The sequence below is a fragment of the Halichoerus grypus genome, chromosome 12 (genome assembly GCF_964656455.1).
Source record: "Halichoerus grypus chromosome 12, mHalGry1.hap1.1, whole genome shotgun sequence".
NCBI lineage: Eukaryota > Metazoa > Chordata > Mammalia > Carnivora > Phocidae > Halichoerus > Halichoerus grypus.
In genome coordinates this window covers 55563385-55588217 of record NC_135723.1, presented here as the reverse complement: position 1 = coordinate 55588217, position 24833 = coordinate 55563385, and the positions used below count along the sequence as shown (strand labels likewise).

General features: G+C 41.9%; 1 protein-coding gene across 5 annotated transcripts in view; it reads left to right on the top strand.

Moving 5' to 3' along the window:
- Positions 1–14567: 14567 nt before the first annotated feature.
- IGF2BP3 (insulin like growth factor 2 mRNA binding protein 3) overlaps positions 14568–24833 on the top strand; it is a 154857-nt gene continuing 144591 nt past the window's right edge. For all 5 annotated transcript variants that reach the window (XM_078059366.1, XM_078059365.1, XM_036120866.2 and 2 more), the window contains exons 1-2: positions 14568–15092; positions 16483–16543. In XM_078059366.1, coding sequence (XP_077915492.1) covers positions 14918–15092; positions 16483–16543 — 236 coding nt within the window. In that variant the 5' untranslated portion in view covers positions 14568–14917. The remainder of the gene's footprint in view (positions 15093–16482; positions 16544–24833) is intronic.

Genomic DNA, 24833 nt, shown 5'->3' with positions numbered 1-24833 from the left:
AGGATTTTTATTTTTTAATTTATTTAAAAGATTTATTTATTTTAGAGAGCATGAGCAGGGGGAGGGAAGAAGAGAGGGAGAGAGAGAACTTTTAAGCAGACTCCCTGCTGAGTGTAGAGCCTAGTGCGGGTCTCCATCCCAGGACCCTGAGCTTATGACCTGAGCTGAAACCAAGAGTCAGCCACTCTACCAGCTGAGCCACCCAGGTGCCCCCCCCCTTTTTAAAGTAATCTCTACACCCAACCTGGGGCTTGAATTTACAACCCTAAGTTCAAGAGTTGAATACTCCACTGACTGAGACAACCAGGCGCCCCTAAAATTTTTTTTTAAATGATAAATGTCTTGCAATATATAGACAAAGTGCTATGTCAAATTCAGACTTTAGGGGCGCCTGGGTGGCTCAGTCATTAAGTGTCTGCCTTCGGCTCGGGTCATGATCCCAGGGTTCTGGGATCGAGCCCCACATCGGGCTCCCTGCTCAGCGGGAAGCCTGCTTCTCCCTCTCCCACTCCCCCTGCTTGTGTTCCCTCTCTTGCTGTGTCTCTCTCTGTCATATAAATAAATAAAATCTTAAGGAAAAGATCAGACTTTGTTTTTATTTTTGCTTATTTTTAAGTAACCTCTATGCCCAACATGGGGCTCAAACTCATGACCCCAAAATCAAGAGTAACCCATTCCACTAACTGAACCAGCCAGGCACCCCCAAATTCATACTTTAAAATTCTGCTATCAGAGGAGAGAGAGATTGTTTCTAGTTTCAAGGATCAGGAACTGTCTTCATGGAAAATAGTTTCGGTTGAGGCCAACCTACAAATGTCTAAGCTATGAATAACTGATACATAATTATTTTAAGTTCATTATATTACAAAATAAAAAGAGCAAAGAAAAAGGAGGTAAGTTTAAAATATAAAGTGCACAATGTGTCTACCTTTGAATGTGTCATGGACATGAAACATTTTTAACCTGAAAAAATAACAGCTTAGGAATTGAAAGGAAAAATAAACGCAAATTTGATTGCCTTGTTTCTCAAAGAACTGTTAGTTCTGATTTTAGACCATAATGACTTTTCTCATTAAAAATATATTAAAATTTTTCAGTGGAATAAAAGTTTTATCAAATAAAAATCTCTTATCTTATATTGCATTATTAATAACTCCAAGGTAGCAGAACCAGATTAAAAGGCTTTTATTTATTTTTTTAAAGGCTTTTATTTTTATAAGCCTGGGAGCTATAAACTAAATAAATAATCTTTTCTACTAGGTTATCATTGAAAGTCTTCATTTATTTTCACATTATAAAATTTGTGTTAACGAAATATCCTTTCAATTTGCCTAGACTCTGAAAATTTTAGTCTCTGCAAAAATTTGAAATATCTTAGGTGAAAGCACCACCCAAATCTCTTTCAATAAATTCCAATGAACTGCCTTTTTTTTTTTTTTTTTTGGCATTAAGTTTTATTATTTTAGGTAAGTGAGAAATAAGAAATGTCTTCTGAATCACTCAGTTTGCTTCATCAAGCTTCTTCATTTTACAAGAATGACTTAAACAGATAAAATGCACAGGGATACTCACATCAGAGTATTAAAGTCTGAGTCCTATAACTGTGTTTATTTTAAATATTTAAAATGAAGATTCATTGGCAGATTTTTTTTTTCTTAGAGCCCTGCTATTCCCATTATTTTTGCTAGTTTTTCAAGTTCACCACTGCTAAAACTATTTTGCAAGGAGCAACTATGCTGAAGTTCTTTAATTCTATGGAAAAGTTCCTTTTGAATGTTGCTCAAATGAATGTTTCAACTCTAGAGGGGAAAACCCCAAGCCAGAGATATTCACTGCAGCTCAAATGAGGATTTTATGTCTGTCTTTTTTCTAAATTATTCTTACAGAATTTTTCAAGAAACCACCAAGAATAGAAGTAAACATAAATATTTAAACTGAGCACTTTAAATTCTTTAAATTCAGTATATATGAGTTAAATCTAATGACACTTTGTTTCACTTAGGTTTGATCTAAAATATCTTCCAGTTGGTCTCAAGAGGCTCCCGGGTTTTTTTTTTTTTTAAGTTTCAAGGTTTTTGTTTTTGTTTTTTTTTTTGTAATTTCTACACACAGTGTGGAGCTCGAACTCATGGCACTGAGATCAAGAGTCACATGAGGCTTCAGTTTTTGTTCTAATTATCTCTAATTTGTTTCTATAAAATTAAAATATCTAAATTGGTATATTCTTCAGAAATCTAAGGGAAGCAGTTAGAAAACTAATTTAAAGACAAATTGTAATTATTAATAACCATTCACACTGATTGATCATCTACTAATTTGACATTTGACTCATCTGTTTTTAAATTTTTAACATTTTTGTTTTGCTTTTATATTCTCTTTAGCCCATAAATTCTGTATAATGGTAATAATTTCTTACCTAAGTACATATGAAGCATGAGGATCCGATTCTAACAGAAGGAAACCTTTGATAAAAATAAATTGTGGGGGCACCTGGCTAGCTCAGTCATCCAATGTGGGGCTCAAACTGACAACCCAGAGATCAAGAGTCACAGTCTCCACCAAATGAGCCAGCTGGATACCCCAAACATAAAATCTTTTAAAAAATCATTTTACTTGTAGAGTAGAGATAAATTTCTTATGTTTTGGGTTTTTTTTTTTTTCTTAATTCTTATAATTTTTGATCGGGACATTGGCTTGTGTTAGTTGTTGGAATCAATAAGGGATTTCTTTATAGAGGAGATTTTTGTTTTTATTCTTTTCCTACTTTTACTGATCTGTGGTATTTAAATAAGCTTTCTTTTCTCGGAAACTGGTTATATGTACACAAAATATCCCTCCTTTCATTATTTTTCGGTTTCAAGCAGTAATCTCTTCCCCTCTTGCTTTTTATAGAACTTTCTGAAGTGGTCCAATAATTTCACTGATATTCCTAGTCTTCTTCCTTTTTCTGAAACTAAATTCCACAAATATTTGTAGAAAGCCTACTCGGTGCTCTGTTGTGAAAAAGGTAAAGGATGGTGTAAATAGTTTAAACTCTCTTTACAGCTGTGGAAACAAAGGCCAAGGAGGTTGAAAGAAAAAAATAAAACAAAACCCCAACTGACCCAGGGTGACAGGAGGGTCAGCTGCATACATAGGCAACGGGTGCCGTTGTGGCGTCCACAGATTATGAAGACCAACAGATCTCCAGGTAAACATTATGTAAGGGCAGCTTTTAATTCAAAGGTACAGCCAAGGACTTTGAGCTCTGAGGTTCATGTAACTAGTTAGGGGTGGGAAGCCAGAAGGATTTATGGCCAGTGACCACCACTCCATACTGGTATGAGCAAACAAAAGCTGGTGGCATGTGAGCCTCTGCCAACGGTTCAACAATCCAATGGATAGAAGAGGAGGGAAGAGTTTGAGTTACTCCATGGGGAGATGTGTGTGTGTGTGTGTGTGTGTGTGTGTGTGTGTGTATAGTAACACACAGCTCCTCCCACCCCTGAAATTTCACTAAAGCAAAAAGAAAAGAAAACCCAAGCCCACTGTTAAACTGTTGTTATATGGAGTAAACGTGAACATCCCATTTTTGAAGTTTGATATGAGGAGGAATTTCTTAGCTTACCACTAAGAGTGTGTCAGGTGGTTATTAATGCAGATTTCTTGGCCCCTAGAGGTCCTGATTGTAGCTGGGCCTTGAATCAAGTTTTTGAGAATATACAAAAGAAATCATTGGATCTTCTTCTATACCAGCCTTTTCCATTGAACTGATTTTATGTTTGGGATAGTTTAAATGAGATTCTGGGCAGAGTTAGTGAAATGAACCATCACTCCTCCCCCCCCCCCCCACCGGGCTCTTCTACCTCAAGGCTTTTGCCTTTAGCTTTTAACGACTCACAGAACCATGCATCAGGATAATTGTAGGTTTTGTTTTGTTTTGTTTTATTTTTTTAAGTAATGGTATGGAGTCTGGGCAAACCTCACCTTGGGTCTGTTTTCTTATCACCAAAAATAGGAAAAAAAGTATTTGTTATATCTCCCACTCAGGACTGGCACATGGTTTCATTCAGTGATAAGCACATCTCAGCCTTGCCACTGAACCTGCATTGGACCTTCCCTGACCTCAATTTCCTCAACTGTAAAATGGGAAACTAACAGATCCCTAACAATCCTTCCAGCCTGCAAATTATAGAATTGTTTCATTATGAAACAGGTTCTACTGAAAGTCATATGAAAGAGAAGATACTCTGTACAATTCCCTAATGAAACACACAAACAAAAAATCCAAACTTATCTATACAAGGTATCCAAGAATTTGGAATATATATAAAAAGGGGGAGATGTTTTCCCACATTGAGTCTTTTAGTGGGAGTCTCTAACATATTTTGCCTCAATCTCTCTTTCCATTAAACAAAAAGTGCTAACAGTACATGCTTCCAGAGACAAAATATTAACTACCGAAATTACATTTTAGAGAAATTTTAACTATTTACTATAGTGAATCTAGATATCTTCCGGTTCACACAGCCTTTTCCTGTTACAAGTGCCTTAAACACTTTGACTTCCCTTTACACCACAGACTCTGCTTTCTTAACTTTATCCACTCGAGTCTAGGTTTTTGAAAACAATAATTTATTTGCATACTTATATTGGTATGTCCATAGCTGAATTCAAAATCCAGAGTCTATAACTTCATATTACATTGCATAATCACTTTGATAATACCACTCTGTGGCAAGTTGCTTGAATTATACTGCTTTCAAAATGAATTTCTTTGAATACTCAACTTCTAATCAGTTATATATACATAAAATCAAATTCTCTGATATCCTTAATTTACCTGTAAGATTTTTTTTAAAAAATCAGCAAAACCTGTTTATGAACTTATAAATGCCATTAAGTCTGTTAGTTTTTAATAGGTTATGTTTCAAGCTTTCATGGAAAAATTAGAAGGAAAAGAACAATATCTTAACCCACAGATAATAGATTTTAACTAAATAATTAACAGTCTTTAGCTTAACTCTTGGGTTTTTTAATTTTCTGCAAGGAAACATGAAAAAACCTTTAAAAAACAAAGTAATGTTTTTATATCACATATAAAGTTACATTAAATGAAACTACAAACTCTTAAAGAGATTCTTCCCAAGTTAATTAGTAATATCTGCACACTAACCATACATTCAAGTTTATTAACTATTAACAATAAAAACTAGGAACCTGATCACTAGATTTGGTTGTGGGAAGATAGTTTCATTTTTGGCTTAATCAAGAGTTCCACAAGAAAAAACAAAAACAAAAACAAACAAAAAAGAGTTCCACAAACAGGATTTTAATCTTTTTTCTTGCTTATACATCTTCTCTGTGCTTGGCTGTAATATATTTTTCCATTAGCTGCCACATCTGAGAGTAATTCAGATTATTATATTAGCAAAACAATGGTATAGATAAGATAATAAGTGCAATACTTATTGTAAACTAAATAATAAACTTTTATTTAAAAAGCAGTGGTCATTCTTTACCTGTTTAAAAACTCAAAGTGTTAAAACATTTGGCTATTCTAATATAACACGATCCCATCCCACCTCCTTGGTAATGAAATAATTTAGGGATATTTAATAATCAGGGAAAGAGAATATTTTACACAAATAGTAATAGGAAGGGACTATCATCGGTTGAAACAACATTATTCATTTATAGCCACTAAAAACTTTATTGGTGGTCAGCTCTGAAGCAACATTAGAGTTTAATCCATTTCCTTATCCTTCAATAAATATCAAAAAGGCAGTAAATAACAGGACCCAGCTTTCACTTAAAATCTGAGTTTCCTTTCCACTGTCATTTGGATGGCTCCAAATTTAGGTTTCAAAACACGTTGTTTCAAAATAGCAAGAGACCATATCTTTGGTTCTTTTTTTTATAGAGACATTTTCTCAAACAATGCTACTTACTTTGATTAAAACAAATTATCAACGTATGGACCATGTGCACAAATAGAAGTGGTAGAACAATCCAACAGGAAGGATTTGTGATAACTTCGTATTTTGTAAATAAATTCAAAACCATTTTCAAAATAGGTGATCATGTTATCCTGTAACTTTTTAAATTGATCACATGTATGTTTTATTAATGCCATTGGATATTTTATGGGTATAATAAGTCTTTTACAAATAGAAAACAAGGCACAGAAAGAGAAAAATAAAACTTTGAATTACTTAATTTCTAAGTTGATGTACTAATAGCATCCTAATTCCAGTTCAGTCTGTTTGTTACTCTTCTCTCCCCAGCTTTAAAAACACCATATTGAAGAATTCTGATGGTGAAGACAAAAACTTAAAAAAAAAATTGTGCCGACCTTGCCTGTCTTAACCTGCAAACTCAGAATTTGAACACAAGTTCTATCTTGCTTTATTCCTTTACAAATCTCCACAAAAGGCTTCTCAACAGGACTATGTGTGTATATTCTCACGTCCAATTGCACACACTGACTGCATTCCATACCCAACAAAACTGCCCTCAACCACATTTGTTGCTGTTGAGGAGAAAGACTAATATTACCTGTAACTCTATTATCTATTTTACTAGATGGAAACACTCAATTTTTTGTTGTTTATTAATATTTAAAACAAAATTCAATTTAATCTGTTTTTAAAAGTTCACAATTTTGGCTCCAAATTAAAATAAAATTTGAATATAACTATGGTTGCCATGGGTAAGCACCAATAATGCATCACACCAAAATTTTAGATTTTTTAGTTTTTCTATTTGGCTTTTTATAGATGGCCATTCACTTAAATCAAAACCAAAAATGTCTTTTTATTCTTGGTAGTAAAGAACTATAAGAGGAAAGAAATACCTGTTAAGAGATATGATAATAGGATTAAGGAGCAAAATCCAGGCAATTTTCAACAAACGAAAACAAAACATGGCGACATCATTCTGGAGTTAATTGTCCCAGAACAAAATGTTATCAACATAACAGAGACCATACCTATTTCTGATGCAACAGAACTGGTATTTTTTTCTTGTTTTTTTTATGACCTTTGTTAGTGTCCTTTTATGAATTAGATTTTTAATAGCTGGATTAGAATTAGGATGTGTTAGAATTAGAAGGAAGGACCATATAGTTATGTTAGTTTAATGGAAAATATTCAATATGTTTCCTACTTGTTTGTAGGAAATTATACACATTTTAAAAAGTCTTGACTAATATTTGGGGGGGTAAGATATAGTTACTTTTAAATTATTCTCCAAGTCTTGGAGAGTGCTAGGAAAAACATTTTTAGATTACAAATAAGGTATGAATAGTTTACAAAGAAAAATAACTTAAAAATAGAAAAGTTACACAATGACTGACACAGGACACCCTCCCTGCCAAAACTAAATAAGGGGAAACTATTAAACAGGTTTAATTATTGATATTAAACCTCAGTTCAAATAAAACTTTGCCTTAGAGAAGGCACCAGCACTGTCATTTTAAAAATAATTGATCAGTCATTTGTCATTTGAGAAAAGCAACAAAAATTACCACCAACTTTTATGTTTTTAAGCAATCTACCACAAAAAGGAGGTAAATATTTCAAAAGGATTGTTAGGCACAAATTCTAGGACAGATCTTTATAGTGTCAATTTTGATAAAGATTTCAGATTTAGTTTTGTTTTCTTTTCTGCTATGTCTTATGTTCTCAGATTCTTATGAACTTCAGCTGAGATGTTTTGAAATAATAATAATCCTCACCTAGCCTGCTGCTTCCATCTTTAAAACTGGGATCATCATACTAAGAGAAGCTCAGGACTAAAATGTAAACTGAACTCAAGGAGGAATGAATTTTAATGAGCCAAAGTGGAAATGGTAATGGTCTACCATTATTCCTGCAAGTAAGGAATTTACAAATATACTCTGCCTTATTAAAATCTAAAAATACACTTTCTATTTATAGACAGCATGTGGAATTCCTCAATTTGTCACTAAAATCACCTAGGAGCTGATTTGTTTTTATCTACGTATGTAACAAAATCTGCTGTTTCATGAAGGGGACTTTAGTTCCTGAGTTTTTTGTAATGGGATTCTGGAAAAGAAATGGTCAGGAAAAGAAAGGGTCCTAATAAGAAAATAGTACCTTAAAATGTGTCTTTTAAATGCACGTATTAGAAAATGCTAAAAACTTGCTATGACCTCAGCATGTGCTTTGCTTTCCGATTATCTGAGTGAGGAGAGCAGGTTCTCACTGCTCTTTCCAGTGGGATTTCATGCCTGGATTACTGTCCCATTTTACTCCATTAGGTAATACATTCTCTCTACCACCTTCCTTCCACCTTTAGCAAGGAAACTTGCAGAGTTACAACCAAGAAACAAGTTTAAATGCCCAACTCTTCTCAGCCTCTCCACACCCCTCCCCCCACAGACAAATGCCTATCTTCTTTGTTTTCTGTGGCCCCGTCAGCAAATAGTTATGTACACACACCAATTACCAAAGACTCCACTAAAGGTCTCATTCCTCCCTCCTCCCAGAAGAATAGTAATAATAAATGAATATTTTTAAAGTTTCACTCAAGTGAAGCAATAAAGGATATAACTGCAATAAAAGGAATCATGTTTATCTACTACTTTAACAATCATGTATAAAGTTTACCAGATAGATTAAAATTCGTAATCCTGATTTAGTTGAAAATTTAATGAATCAATTTCTCCCAAACAGAACAAATCTTTTTTTTAAAGAAAAATATTGGTTATATAAATCTGTGAATTTGAGAAAACGTTTGAAAATATCTCAGGTTTTAGAGTTTTGGCTTGTTCAGATTAATTTTGGAACTTTCTTTTTCAATTGAAATTTACTCTAAAAATTCTTTATTTTTTCTACTATATCATTTTCAAAATATAAAAATTACAGATCATGTAAGTCCCAACTTAGAATCACTTTACAAATAATCATCTTCACATTTAAAATTTTTTAGGTGTTTAAGGGTTATCTAAATTATTAACTCTATAATCTTCAGCATTACACTATAAATTTAGTTTCTAAGGTTTAATTTGTTCAACTCAAAATAAATCATTTCTAAGTTACTCTGATGTTTCTGAGAAATAATTTTACATGAAACTTCAAAAATAGATATTAACCACATTAGTAAAACGTAGTTGAAATATATATACAAAATGTAAACAAAATCTGTATTTAAAAAGTTTTTCCTTACTAATTCAGTCAGTTTTTAAAATCTGTTTTAAAGAGCTGCTCAAATAGCTTTTAGTATTATGGTAGGTGGTAATTTACCTTACTTCAATTAGTTGGCTTTTAGAGATTAAAACGAAAAAACTAAATAGTTTTTCCAAAAGAACTTAGAAGGATGATGTAACATCATTACTAGCTAAGAGTTAACAATATAGAAAAAATTTTGAACTCACAGATTTAAGCCGATTCTCTGAAGGTTTTTAATATTTACTAGGCAATTTTTGTTTTTACTGGTTTTTAACCAAACCAGGTATTTTGTCAAGACTTAAAAAATGAACAATATTATCTGTGAACAATTTATTAAGTTGTATTTCTAACTGGTACATTTCATTTTCTTCAGATAATGAAAGAATTTGAGTCTGTTATGAAATTAGATATTCCAAACAAATTTACACTTCCCTCTTTTCTGTTATGGCCAGAGTTCTGATCTTTATTTTTGAGAACAATAGCAACGTATGTATATAAATACAAACCCACCAAAGGCACCACTGCCTAGAATACAGCACTACAGCTGTTAGCTTTTTCAGTTAACCAAATTAAATATGGTTATTCGTTTGTTTTGTCCTTTTCCAAGCCAAACTCTTACTTATTTTTTCTCACCGTCTCCACCAAACGTCAGTAAAATTTGAATATTTCAGTTACAGAAATCGCTAATCCTTCAAGGTCGGTCTCGGCTTCTTTGGTCTTAGGGCAGCTTCAACGAAAACGTGGTCTCGGCATAGTTGATTTTACCCGGAATTTTTCGTTTGCTTTTTTTGGAGGGGTTGTTTGGTTTTGCTTAAAACAACCCTGTGGACCACAAAAGGGGGTTAGAAAGGGAGGGGGCAGAATGAGTCGGTTTCTCTGGAAGCCCAGGAAAATTCAGGCATCTGAAACCCTATTTTGTTGTTTTAAATAAAAAGAGGTATAAATTCTAAGATGTTGGAAACGGGCAGGGAAACGATGTGACTCCAGCTGCTGAGCATGGCGCAAACCGAGGACCTCCGGGTGCTGGACGTTGGGGGAAGGGAGGGGACTCTGCGGGCACCACGCGGTCAGCCCAAGGGGCGGGCTCCACACGCACTCCAACTATTTTCTACTCTTCCTCCCTCTTTCCTCCTTGGGGTTTGGGGCGGGGGGCTCGCAGTTAAAGGGCAGGAAAAACGAGAAGAGAAGAATTCAATCCCACCCCTCAACAACAAAACCAATGAGAGGGAGCAAAGGGTTATTTTCGCGCCACAAAAGATGGAAATCCAGGGGCGGCTCGGGGTCCAATGAATGGAAACCAGCAAACGGCTCCGGCGGCGGTAGCCGACGGTGATAGGCTCCCTCCGTCCACCAATCGGGTGAGAGAAGAAGCTCCCCCCGCCCCCTCCCCAGCCAGGGGCGGTGTCTCTCTCCACGCCGGTTGCTCAACTTGGTCTCCGCGAGTCGGCCCCGCGGAGCGCGAAACCCCGCCCCGGGGCCGCGTTTGCGCGCCGTGCGCCCGTCTCGCGGCCCCGCCCCGCCCCGGACTGAGGCGCCTGGCTCAGCCTGCGCTCCTTGCGGTCTTTCACCGTGGGTACCAAACATCCCCCGGCGCCATGTAGCCCCCTCGCACAGTCGAAATAGGCCTGAAGTGCGGGAGGGTCGCCAAACACACGCTGCCTGGTCCGTCCCCGCCGCCCGCGGGCGGGCGCGCGCTGGAGAAAGAGAACCTCAGGTGGTGTCGTGCGCCGAAGGGGAACCGTAGCGGTTCTCCCGACCCCTGCATTTAACTCGTCCACAGCTCCGCGCGGAGGGACAACCTGCGGCCGAGTCAGAAAGCGCCTGTCCCGCGGCAGGGCCAGGACGGTCCGGTGGTCGAGGGCCTCCGAGGCGAGCAAGCGAGGAACGAAGGATCTTCCCCAGTGGGAGCTGCAAGAATCCCGCCCTCTTTTTTCCGGGCAGAACCAGGGGAAAAAGGAAACCACCCCATCTTCTCATCTCCTGGGGCCCTATTTTTGATTTTAAACAAAAATTACTGAAGGCAGATTCCGGAGAGGGCAGAGCCAAGTTACCACTTATCACGCATCTGGTTTCAACAAACGAGTCCAGGAAAGCTGTTGGAAGGAGCAAGAGTATGATAAAAATATCTCCTATGGGGCCCAGGCGTCGCGGCGGGCATTGCGTGCCCACCCGCGGTAAGGACTTCGGCTCTCGGGTGCTCTCAGAAGTGGACGGGGTTTAGGGGTAGCAGCAAGAATGCCCTTTCCTTCGCTTCTACCTGCTCAGCCTTCGCTCATAACCTGTGGATACAGCAACGGTAATCGACCTTCTAAACATAGTTTTTCTTCTTTAATATTACACTGACCCATAAGAAACATTTTTATTGCCCTCAGGAGATAAGGAGTAGGTGCAGCTGTCCAAAGCGTAAACAGGCTGCAGTTGGTGACACTCAGCCGCATCAGAGCACACACAATGGGTGGGATTCTTTAGTGGGGTTAACATTCATTAGGAGCTGCAACTGCTTCGGGAAGAACTCGGAAGTAGCCCATGTGCACGGTTAATTTCCTGTGTGAGACTCATGTAAGACTGGAAGTTAGACTGACCTTATATTCATTTTTGAAAATCCACCAAAGATATTTTTGCACTTGAAATGCCAGGAAAAAGACAATTACCCGTGCTCTTTTTACTCAGACAGTGAGTATGTACTTGGCCCTCAAATGGCTGGAAGATTGGAAGTGAGTGGACTGTATCTACCACCCTTTAATGTCTGAGCTTATACAACTCCTGTATGTTTTTAAGGTCCTAGACGGAGTATCCAGTTTGTTACAATAATACACAGATTAAGTTCACGAGTCCCAGGAACATATTTCATCAAAACAGCACACACTTGTCTTAAATTCCAGGTGTTAGGTGTGTTTGATAGTGACAGACAAGCATGGTCCAGTATTTACGGAAAATAAACAATTTATCCCATGTTTTAGAAGTAGCTACTTCCTTAGGTCTCAGTTTTAATAAGAGCAAATACAGTGAACAATCCAGAAGGCACCATTCAAGTGACTTTGGAAGCAAGCTGAATATATAAAATTTGTTCTTAATGAAAATTACTAAAAGTTAAATGATCAAAAGACTAATTTTTATAAATTAAAGACAGTTAGAAAAGCAAATATTACTAAATGAATGAAAAGCACATTTCTCCAAGTAGTTTTTGATCACATGCAACAGGTACATGAAAAATTCATAATTTTTTATATTTACATTTTGAGTACCACAGAAGTTACTTGTCTTTTTTAGAACCAAGATTCTTTTTCAAAACATGAAAAGGAAAAATAAGTAAGCTCTTTTTAAAAAGTTAAACCTAACCATAAACTTAAAATCTCACCACCCAAATGTTCTTTAAAGATAGAGCTCATAATTACTGAACATTACACAAGAGCACATTTGTCTCCTCGATCTCATAAAGTAAAAACATTTCACCAAATTAAATGTCAATGAAAATATTGTGAAAGTGAGTTTACATTTAAAAAGTTGGATTTGCTTAGCAGAAAAAGAAAAACCTGTTAGAACAGTTGCATTTAAAATGGATGATCTGACACCTTCCGGTTCAACACAAAATTATAAAATAAGTTCCTTTTAAAAGATAAAATGTAAATATATCCTGCAATAGTTCCCACATGTAGGAAAAATAATGTCATTCATCTTTTAATTGGAAAATATACACTTTTAAATGCCATATACGGATTTGACAAAGAGAAACGAACTCTATCAATTTTAATTACTGAAAATGTTTCAATGTAAATCATAATATCTTCTCTATCGCACAATACATTTTCTACTACTAGGAGTACCAGGTCATTAAAGATTCCTGTTTTTATTTCCATGCTACATAGAATTTCATTTACTTTAAAAATAAGCATTTTTCATCTTTTCCATGGAATACCTGTTAAAAATATGCCACAAGTAACTGATGCAAATGAAGCTTTTGAGTGGAGTACACAATCATTAAACGACACTTGCAGATTTCCACAAGAACCCCAGCACTATGTTCATTTCCGTATTCCTCTTCTCCAGTCTACATTTTGTTGGCCCAGTAAAGGCTTCACCGGGCCCAGACCCTCCCCCACACACCCACCATTGTACTCGTTACATACAGGGGAAATTATGAATGGTTCTCATGGCCGAATGCGGGCAGAAAAGAAGCAGAAAGGGACTCGAACAATTTTTCAAGTGCGAATATCACCTAGGGGTAACGCAGAACGGTCTTCCTGTTTCAAGAGTCCCAAGTTCTCCAACTAAAATTCTTTAAATAAAAGTACCAGCCTACCCCACTCCTCCTCCTCTGGAAACTACAGGAAGAATTGGTTTCCGTTTAGATACCGACTTTTCCCACTCTGACTTCTCTCCTCCGGCCTCCGAGCTCCGGCCGCCCCCATCCCCACGCCAAATACCTCCGCCCCTACGCTCCCCTCCCCCACCGGTGGCCAAGCCCGCCCCCGGCCTCATTTATCTCTGAGCCTTTTCTGAATCGGGCAACCAATCGCAAACGCGAAGCCGAGAGCCAACGCGAGCGCAGGCGGAGGAGGTGTCGCCCAGACACCCGCCCAGGACGCCGCGGGCTCCCATCCCCCACCGCCCCTGGCTCGGGGCCGCCCCACTTCCCCGGTGCCAGGGCCCGTGAAGGGTGCATGGGGTGGGGCGCGTCTGCCCGCCTCTCCCGCCCCCTCCCACCCCACCCCCTTGCTGCGTTTCCGCCCCTACCAGCCCTGGAAACGTGCTTGCGGCTTTGCCGGGGTTACACTTCAAATGTCATCAAAGCCACAAGGCGAGTTCGAAATTGGGACTCTTTGGTTTTGTTAATTACCTATTTTTAAAAATCGAATATTTAAAACTCCGGTAACTAGAGCTGAGAAATTGCCTAGTTAGCACCTCCACCCGTATCTCATTAAAAAAAAAAAAAATCTTCCCTTTTTCCTCCCCTCCCCCTCAGGATCCGCCCCGACCAGATAACCCTTTCTAAACTCTGTTGTGACAATCAGCGCCGCCAGCCGCGCTCCCCTCAGCGCCCCGGCTGAGGCTCCTTTAGTATTTTTCCCCTTCTTCCTCCTCCCGCCTCTCAGGGTCTCTCTCTCTCAAGCTCATTTCCCCTCCCCCTCTTCCTCCTCTCTCTCGCTCTTTTTTACCCCCGAAACCCACTCTAATTGAGGCGCTGGGATTCCTCACGTGAGACGTTGATTTGTAGTTTGAACACGTGGCTCATTCAAAAAGCCGGACACTCGGAGCGGATTTTTTCCGCCTCCTGCGCCTTCCTCCCTCCACCCCTTCCCCCCTCCCTCCTGCCAGTCACCCTTCTGGGTTTTTTTATGGGGAGGCGGCGCCTGCCCTCACGTAGTGTGATATTTTCACAGTCCGCCGGCCGATGCCAAAGGGGTTGGGGAGGAAGAGACAAAAAGTAGTTCTTCTCCCCTCCTCCTCCTCTCCTTTTTCTCGCTAATCCCGCCTCCTCCTCAGAGTTAGGAAGACTCGTTGATACGTTTGGGTTGCAGCAAGGCTTTTTCTTTTCTTTTTTTTTTAATACCCAGAAAAGGAAAAACAAGAACCTTCGGATTTGATTTTTCGCTCCTCGTTCTTGTCCTTGGTTCTTACTGTGTTTGTGTGTTTTAACGGCGAGAAGACGAGGGGAACAAAACCCGCCGGAGCCCTCCATCACTGTGGGTGGTTTTAATTTTTCGTTTTTCTCCGAATTTTTTAAAAAGCAACCACTCTTCACAATGAACAAACTGTATATCGGAAACCTCAGCGAGAATGCCGTCCCTTCGGACCTGGAAAGTATCTTCAAGGACGCCAAGATCCCGGTGTCGGGACCCTTCCTGGTGAAGACGGGCTACGCGTTCGTGGACTGTCCGGACGAAAGCTGGGCCCTCAAGGCCATCGAGGCGCTTTCAGGTGGGCCCGCCCCGGCCCCGCCGGCGCGCCCGCCCAGCCCTGCGCCGCCCGCCCGGGCCTGCCGGGGTCGGGGACCGGGAGCCAGGCCCGCGGCTGCCGCCGGGGCGTCCACACAGGGCCCCAGGCCCGGGGGAGGGCGGGCGGGGAGGTGGGGCGAGGCCCGGGCGCCCGTACGCGTGAGGTCCGGGGTGCTTTCCTCAGCTAGGGCTCCAACCCGGCCCCCCGCGGCTCCCCTCCTCCCGCCGGGGTTTTGCAGGCGGACGGCGGACGCGCTGTCAGAAAGCCGCGGCGCGGGCTCCGAGGGGAGCGGGGCTGGGGGCGGCGCGACCGCGAGCGCCGGACCCTCAGCGCTCGCCCCGCCCGGGCCCAGGCGCGGGCTCCAGTCTCCAGCACGCCGGGCCTTAGGGGCCGAGCGCGCTCGCCCGCTTCTCTCTCCCTCCCTCCTTCCTTCCTTCCTCTCCACGTTATTTATGGTGTTGGTTTCGCAGTTCCCCCGGCTCGCCCCAGACCCCAGGCGTGGGAGAATGCAAGTGGCCTCGACCCTGCTGCGGAGTGAGGCCTCGGGCTGGTGCCTAGCACAGGCGGCCCGGCGCTTCCTCTAGATCCTGCGGGACGCAGGCTAGTGCGACCTGGGTGCCACGCTCCACCTCCCCCGCGTCCGACGAGCCAGAGGGGCAGGTGGGCGAGAGCGGCCAGTGGTCGCTGGCAAGGGAGCCCCAGCCGCCGCGCCGGGCCCCCCGTCGCTCTCCTCGTCCCGGCCGCGGCCTCCGGGGGTGGTGGGGCAAACTCGAGTCCCGTCCCCCCCACCCCACCCCCGGAGCCCGTGTGGCGGGCGCCGCGCAGTCCTTCGCGCCTTGTTCGTTCTGTGCTGAGATGCCTGTCTGGCCGTGCACTCTGTGCCTACCCTGCCGTTCTCGAACCTTTCCAGCTACTCCCTGTTTCTGGAGGGCCTGGGCTTGAAGCCGGGAGAAGGGCTCAGCGTCCCCTCCCGAATAAAAGCCAGCGTAGCCCACTCCGCAGAGTTTGTCTTGTGCAGTGTCTGGGGAGGTGGGCGGAAGGGCCGCGTCAGTCCTGCGGCTGTCGTGGAGTTGGGTGACCCCTGAGGTGGGCGTTGGAGGCCTGGGGGTAGACTGTTACCCAAGTAGTGGGCCAGCTAATGGGCGCTCCTCCCCACCCATCTGTAAGTTCTAGTCAGCCCTGAGGGGTCAGTTTGCCCCCCGCGCGTGGCCGGGCTTCCCTCCCGGCCTTGAGACACATCCGGGTGCCTTGGGTGGGGGTGGGGGGGTGTCTCAGGAAGTCACTTGTGTCACCACTTAGGCTCTGCGGGGCCTTCGTGCGGGAAGAGCCGCTAAACCCGGCCAACGGTCTTGCACCTCTTGTGTGTCCGCAGGTAAAGTGGAACTGCACGGGAAATTAATGGAAGTCGAGCACTCTGTCCCAAAAAGACAAAGGTGAGCTTATTTATCACATTTTCATTAATTCTGTTCTCCCTTGTTGGGAGGAAAGACAACACAGCTGAAAACAACTTCTCTGACGCTTTTTGGATTGCTGTATGCTGTATGGCTTGGCTTTTCCGTCTTTTATTCCTTGCATTTAAGTTTATGGCAGGTGTGTGTGCGTGCGCTGGTAAGGAATAAAGGTCTTGTCCGTCGCTCCTGCCAGTGGATTGTTGGTATAGAAGTCTCTCAAGGAAGCTCTCACAGCTGTATGTCCTCCAAGTTGCTATAATAGGAAATCAAAGTCTTGAAGGGCAGTTTGGGGATCTGTAAGAATTAGGAAGCAGTGGGTGACCCTCCCCCACTCCCCACCTATAAGTACAGGATAGAGGAAAGCAGCTGCAGACACGCGTGGGTATGGAGTGTCTTTCTTTCTCTGTCCCGAGTTGGCGGCGATGAGTCTGAGAGGCCTGGGAGGCCGTCTGTGTATCTGAGAAGAGAGGAATTTGCTGATTGGAACACGTGAGTGAACGCCTGGGCTTCTCCTGCCCAGAAGCGCCTTTCAGTCACTCCAGAGTTACACAGGTTGCTGCAAACCGGCCTTTGTCTTCCACCCCCTCCCTCCCTCCTCGTCCCCCACCCCGCCAATATTTTTGCTTACAAATAACCACCAAGAGGTCGTGAAGATTAAAGATTTGTACTAAAGCAAGGGAATTGCAGTTTTTGGAGAGCCAGTGTAGTGTGTCACTTTACAGAATGTTTGCAGACTGTTTTAACCTCTGGTGTATTGTGAAGAAATGGCTCCTTGAAGAGCAGGCCAGATCCCCGCTCGGTAACTAACTGGAAAGGCCTGCTCCCTTACTGTGGTGCTAGTTTTAGTTTGTGCTTTTCTGGGTTGTGCAAGGTGGGGTTAGGGTTTCGGCCTTTCTCTCTTCCCATCCCCCCACTCCTAACTTGGGCTAGGAATAAGCTGAAAGTTAATCTAAACTAGGGCTGTGTGTGTCTGGTTAGGTATTGGTGAGTGGTGTGTTAGAGGGCAGGAGAGGTTTGCTATGCATTTCCCTGGTGCTCTGCAGAGAGGTGGCTACACGAAGTGTCACCATGTGCCTATTTCTATACTGAGCTCCCTTTCAGGTAAAGCGTTTTCACAAACCTTGTTTTTGTTAGAGAGCTGGATTTTTGTGGATTTCTCTTGTTCATGTACTTAATTTTTATTAGGATAGTGAAAAAGGATTTGTGTGATGAGATAGATTGAGTTCTAGTTGGGAATTTTGGTGAGGTCAAGTTATTTCACATAGTAGAAGGGAATTATTTTTTTGAGAGCTTCTAAAATAATAGAACATGTACTGAAAGGTATCTAAACTGATCTCCGTTTAATAGGAAGTGAAAAATTGAGGGAAAAGGCACATCTCCTTAAACATTTAAAGGCATAGTCTGAATTGTATAACTAGGGTGGGGAAAATGTAGGTGCATTCTGCAAATTCTTATTGGTTTCATGTTTAGCCCGTGTGTCCTAATTTTCTTCAAATGTTGGATAAAAAAGAGGCAAATGGTTGTGTCAAAGGACTGGCATTTTAACATTTGAGAGTTTCTAAAGTTAAACATTAAATGTCTGGCATTTTTCAGATACAATTTATGGACCTGCATGGAAATGTAGATTATTTTGCTTTCCTTTCCTGATTTTCTTTTCCATCCTGGTGTGAATTTCCCCCCATGTGTAGGGAATGAAATTAAAAACATCTGGTAACAGACTGTTTTACCCTTAAAGGCTTTTGCCGGACCTAAAAACATACTTGTTACTTTATAACGAACAGGAGTTTGTTTTAGGAAAGCCTATAAGGTATGATGCCACCAGGGGCAGCAGATATTTATCAGTGGAAGCTTTTTCATTTTAACAATGTAGATTAAAATTTCAGGCTGATTTCGCTTACATTAAAATGCTCAGGATTTTAAATGAGATATTACTAGCAAATAGAATGAGGACATTGGAGACAACTTTTTTTTTTTTAAAGATTTTATTTATTTTGACACAGAGAGACACAGCTAGAGAGGGAACACAAGCAGGGGGAGTGGGAGAGGGAGAAGCAGGCTTCCTGTGGAGCAGGGAGCCCGATGTGGGGCTCAATCCCAGGACACTGGAATCATGACCTGAGGCGAAGGCAGATGTTTAATGACTGAGCCACCCAGGCGCCCCTGGAGACAACTTTCTACCTATAGGGAGAACAATTAAGTAAGTCCTTTTCTAGGATTGAAATGGCAAAAAAGAAAAGTAGAGGTTTCTTTTCTCTGCCCAGGGAAATTTGCTAGAAATCTAATTATAATACAATTTTGTTTTAACTGAACCTTGGAACTGTGATGCAGTTTCCCTTATCTGGACTGTTACACTGTCTGAATAGGCTTTGGGAGGGGGCTGAGAAGACACGTTGGTGGATCCATGCCTAGCTCCTATAGGTAGGTCAAGAAGTATTGGTGGGGCGCCTGGGTGGCTCAGTCGTTAAGCGTCTGCCTTCGGCTCAGGTCATGATCCCAGGGTCCTGGGATGGAGCCCCGCATCGGGCTTCCTGCTCTGTGGGAAGCCTGCTTCTCCCTCTCCCACTCCCCCTGCTTGTGTTCCCTCTCTCACCATGTCTCTGTCAAATAAATAAATAAAATCTTAAAAAAAAGTGGTATTGGTGACAGTTGGTATTGGTGAATGCTGCAGACCAGTCTTTGCCAAGTGAGCCTGCTGGACTTCTGCGTGGAGTTTTTTGTGCTTAGCAGTCATTGCATTCCATCCCATCATCATGTGGGCATCTGAGGCAGGCACACCCACATGTGCAGCAGTGACCTTTATACCTGCTGTGCAAGGCATGTTGGGAGCCTGGTGCTGAAGAATGCTTATGGCAGCACTCTGAGATGGATGAATGGGCTTGCAGCAACTAAATAGGGGAGCAGGCCCAGGAGGCGATTTGATGGCCCAACTGTGACTGGGAGCTGAGCTGGGCACAGAACCTTTCAGGAAGGGGCACTGTGGAGTTTGGTTCTGACCAAGCTTGGCTCTTGATTGCCGAAGTCTCAGGGGAATGTGGAAGGAATGTTGCTTTTCTGCATTCAGGTACCCCTCAGTTGGGGAAGATGATAGCACTATTTTAAGAGCTTGAGATCCCCTGGGTCCAGAATGAAGAGAAGATTGTGTTGAATATCTGTGATAGTGTTGCGCTTTCTGTTCGAAGGTAAAGGATACAGCACGTGAATACTTGGCTTCACTCTGAAGTATAAGCTTGAACACTCACCCCACTCCCCACCCTGCCTTGGGGGCAAGGGTGGCTGTGAAAATTGTGAGTTTAGAAGACTGTAGCTCAGTTTGATTGGAAGAGCCACTGGTATCTTGTGGGACTGCATATGTGCCCCTATGTGATTATGTAAATAGGACCGATTTCCTTTTTTGTTATGTTGTGGGCTGTTGGGCATGGGAGAGGGAATGGGAAAGTCGCTGACACTGGGGAACTGACAGGATGGTGGTTTTAGTTTGTTTTCCATGACTTTTTTAAGTTATGAAAAATTTTCACATTTTTGGTTTTTTATGGCTTAAACTTGCTCATGATTTAGCTGTCAGCATTAAGATTATATGAAGCCAAAATATATTTCAGTGAAGGATAAACAAAATGGTAGGATATTGTAGTTAAATATTTTTCCAGGAAGGATCCATTAAAACAGACTGGTATCTGAGCTCACGTGATTTTGTTCTTTGTTTCCTTAAAAAAAGAAAATTAAGTGAACAACTTATTTCTATATTAGAATCTTGTGTTTAGTATGTAAATTAGGTAGACATAGCATGTATAAAAGTTACTGGGGTTTTAAATGTATCTTACTCTGTTTATTTATTTATTTTTTAAAAGATTGTATTTGTTTGACAGAGACACAGCGAGAGAGGGAACACAAGCAGGGGGAGTGGGAAAGGGAGAAGTAGGCTTCCCGCCAAGCAGGGAGCCCGACGTGGGGCTCGATCCTGGGACTCTGGGATCATGACCTGAGCTGAAGGCAGATGCTTAATGACTGAGCCACCGAGGCACCCCTGTATCTTACTTTAAATGTCTGTTTAAAAGTGCTGCATTTTAACAGCTGTTATGTATGGAATAGCATGGTGCCATAACCAGCAATTTGTCCATTAGCCAGGGCATATGATCCTGTTGTCTCAGGCCAATAAAAGCTGTTTTTAATGCTGAACATTTAAACATAGGCACGAATAGCTGTGCTGCTCCTTGCTTATCAGTTTGGGACAGGTGAATCTTGTGAATTGGAGACGTTTCTCACACATACAGAGACTTGAGGTTCTGACTGTTAGGAAACTTTCATGGCTGGTAAAGAATCATAAGCAGTGTCTTTGGAGTGCTCAGTTTAAGGTCAGTAATGCATGACTGCTTAAGTGATTGTAGCCAACAAGATTTTTCTTGATTTCATGTTGTTTTCTTAGTACAGCTTGAGAAAGAGTAAAAGATTTCTTAACTTCGGCATTATTAGAATTAAAATATATATGTATATAAATGAATGTTGATGAGTCGCTTCTGTGGGGCTGTCCACAGTAACAAGGAAGATCTTATGGAAACATGACATGTGCCTTGAGCCAGTGGGAATTGAGAATCTTGGCTTCTGTTTCTGGGCTTTCCTTTTGATTTGTGTGATCACTTACATTCTCTGTTCATGCCAAATGCCACTATAATAAACTAACAGGGGGCATATTTTGTTCTGAGTTTTGCCATTCTGCTTGAAATGAGTTACCAGCTAAGGCTTAAAAATACCTTTTGGAATGAGACGTAGGGTCTTCCCTGTACAAAACTTGTATTTTCTGTAGTATGGCAGCTCAGTTGCTTTTGCACGTGTACCTTTTTTGGGCAGTCGGCAAGAGGGAAATGATCTTTGTCATACTTTGAAATCCTTTTATGAGTCATACCATTGCAGTTAATGTGTTGTCATATAGGTGTTGGATTTTCTATTAAAGTGAAGCTGTTGAGCCACCTGGATATATATTTGAAGCAGCTCTATTTTAATTGTCTTCAGTGCTCAGATGTCAACTTTCCTAGCAGTAACTAATTTTTGAATTGTATGATTTATCCATTTATTATGGTAGATTTATTTATCCACCAACTTTGGTGGTTGGTTTGCTCTGGGAGGATGGAGAACAGCTGTGCTATTCTTAGCCAAGTTTCCTTTATTGACTGTTGCCTCTGATTCCAGCTTCTAGAGTCACAAGACAGGAGGTGGCAGTGTGGTAGCGGTGACCAACGGATGGGATTGGCGTTTTTAGTTAGGAACTCTGCCCTGTAAATCTGATGTTTAAAAAACTGGCTTGGTCTTGCAGGGTTTTGCTTGAAAGCTGGTCGCAAATGCAATTTTCAGTGCTCCATTAAAACTGAGGGCGTGGGGCGCCTGGGTGGCTCAGTCGCTAAGCATCTGCCTTCGGCCGGGGTCATGGTCCTGGGATCGAGCCCCGCATCGGGCTGCCTTCTCCGCGGGAAGCCTGCTTCTCCCTCTCTCACTCCCCCTGCTTGTGGTCCCTCTCTCACTGTCTCTCTGTCAAAAGAAAAAAAAAAAAATCTTAAAAAAAAGTAAATAAAACTGAAGGTGTAGTTTATCATGGTCTGAAATTGCTGTTTGGCAAGTATTGGTAAATAAAACACAGTTATAAATATTAATATAGTATGCGGATTTTGTTGCCCTGAAGGGGAATACATAGTACATAAATTATGCATTTTAGAGGAATTATCCCGAGGCCATTTAACTTGATTAGGAAGTAGTTTGAAATTATTATAGATGTATTCTTTGAGGAATCTAGTGGAACTATAATTTTTTTTGTTTGGTTTTTAAAGATTTTATTAAGTAATCCCAGCGTGGGGCTCAAACTCACAACTCTGAGATCAAGAGTTTCATGCTCCACTAGCTGAGCCAGCCAGGCACCCCACGTGGAGCTGTAAGTTGAGAGAGCTTGAAGTCTTTAGAATAGCTGGCATTATCACTTAGTTGTTTAGAAGTGGGGTCCATTGCTAACATGGTGTTTCAGTTATCTCTTGCTTCATAATAAACTACCCCAAAACCTAGTGGCTCAAAACAACTTATTCCTCATGATTCTGTGGGTCTGCTTGGTGTGGTTGGTTCTGTTCCACATGGTGTCATTCTGGGTCCTTTGCTGAGCTGGTCTAAAAGGTCCAAGAAGGCTTCATTCACATGGCTGGCCTCTTCGTGCTGGTCCACATGACTTCTCCACATGGTATCTCAGTGCTCTGTAGTAGCCCTTGGCTACCAAGTGAGAGTAAGTAGAAGTGGATAGACCTCTTAAAGGCTAGGCCCAGAATTGGCACATTATCCTATGCATTCTGTCGATCAGGGCAAGTCACAAGGCCAGCACAGATCTCTTGATGGTAGAGTGGCATGAATGTACAGAGAGGAAGGAATTGGTAGTGACCATCTTTGTAGATTCTCTTCCATAAATGGAAGGAGGGGAGGAGTAGTTCTTCAAAGTGATTGAAACCTAAAATATCTGAAAGCTACATTTCCTCTACCAGGAAGGTAGAGGAAAGCAAGCAGAGTGATCTGCTTCTGGGAGACTCATGAAAAAAGCCCATGGATAAGGAAGGTGTAGTCAACTGGATGAAATACCCCTGAGAGTTTGTGATTTAGATGGATGAATGTGAGTGGGGATGGTGGTAAGTCCCAGCCTTCTGGCTGGGCAGTAGATAGATGGAGAGTGATGAATTTTGGAGCAACCTGGAATATAGCCTTTCTTTCAGAATTCATTTATTAGTATCTAATCTTTTTTTTCTTTCCAGAAATATCTCTGAGCATGTTCTATTTATAACCTGCTAGAGATGGAAGAGTCCTAAGTTGAGTAGATCCTCTTGCCACTGGACAAGACTTCTTTGTTTCAGTTGACCCGCTCTGGCATCTGTTTCAACACTTCTGGTGACTGAGCTTACTTCCTAGATTACCCATTCTACTTTTTATTATACATTGGGAAAATCCTTTGAAGCTGTCTTAGGTTTCAAGGCAGTGTAGACCCAGGTCCAGTGCTTCTCTGTGGTTATCTAAAGACTTGATTTGGGGTGCCTGGGTGGCTCAGTCCCTAAGCATCTGCCTTTGGCTCAGGTCGTGATCCCACGGTCCTGGGATCAAGTCATGCATCAGGCTCCCTGCTCAGCGGGAAGCCTGCTTCTCCCTCTCCCACTCCCCCTGCTTGTGTTCCCTCTCTCGCTGTGTCTCTCTCTGTCAAATAAATAAATAAAATCTTTAAAAAAAAAAAATAGACTTGATTTGAGGGGCGCCTCGGTAGCTCAGTCGGTTAAGCGTCTACCTTTGGCTTGGGTCATGATCCTGGGGACCTGGGATCAAGTCCCACATTGGACTCCCTGCTCAGCGGGGAACCTGCTGCTCCCCCCTGCTTGTGCACTCTCTCTCAAAAAAAAAAAGGGGGGGGGCGCCTGGGTGGCTCAGTCAGTTAAGCGTCTGCCTTCGGCTCAGGTCATGATCCCGGGTCCTGGGTTGGAGTCCCGCCTTGGGCTCCCTGCTCACTGGGGAGTCTGCTTTTCCCTCCCCCCTGCTTGTGCTTGCTTGCTTGCTCTCTCTCTCAAATAAATAAAATATTTTATTTTATTTATTTTTTTAAAGATTTTATTTGACACAGAGAGACAGCGAGAGAGGGAACACAAGCAGGGGGAGTGAGAGAGGGAGAAGCAGGCTTCCCGCGGAGCAGGGAGCCCGAGGTGGAGCTCGATCCCAGGACCTTGGGATCATGACCTGAGCCGAAGGCAGACGCTTAACGACTGAGCCACCCAGTCGCCCCTAAGTAAAATATTTAAAACAACAACAACAACAAAGACTTGATTTATGTTAACTAACTGGAATTAAAAAACTTAAAGACTTCATTTGACAAGCAAGGTTGAAACTATTGGCCAAAACATTTGTGGATATCATGGGCTAAGTTTAAAATACTTCAATCACTTTGTTATTTTAGGATCCTGGAATAAGTAAAGCATTCCTTCCATTTTATTCATAAAAATTTAGCTATAAGAAATACAAGAAACCTTTTGTAAGTACACTAAATTCCCTCATTTCTGCATATTTAAAAATCTGGTCCTTGGTAAAGCAGCTTTCTCCTCAAATTATAATCCTGGTTTTGGCCTCCATAGTCACCAAAACTAGGTGATGTGTTCGATCGGTTGATTGGAGACTGATGACTGGATCTCAGTATATGTGGGGTGCCTGGGTGGCTTATTCGTTAGGCATCTGCCTTCAGCTCTGGTCATGATCCCAGGGCCCTGGGTCCCAGGTCCAG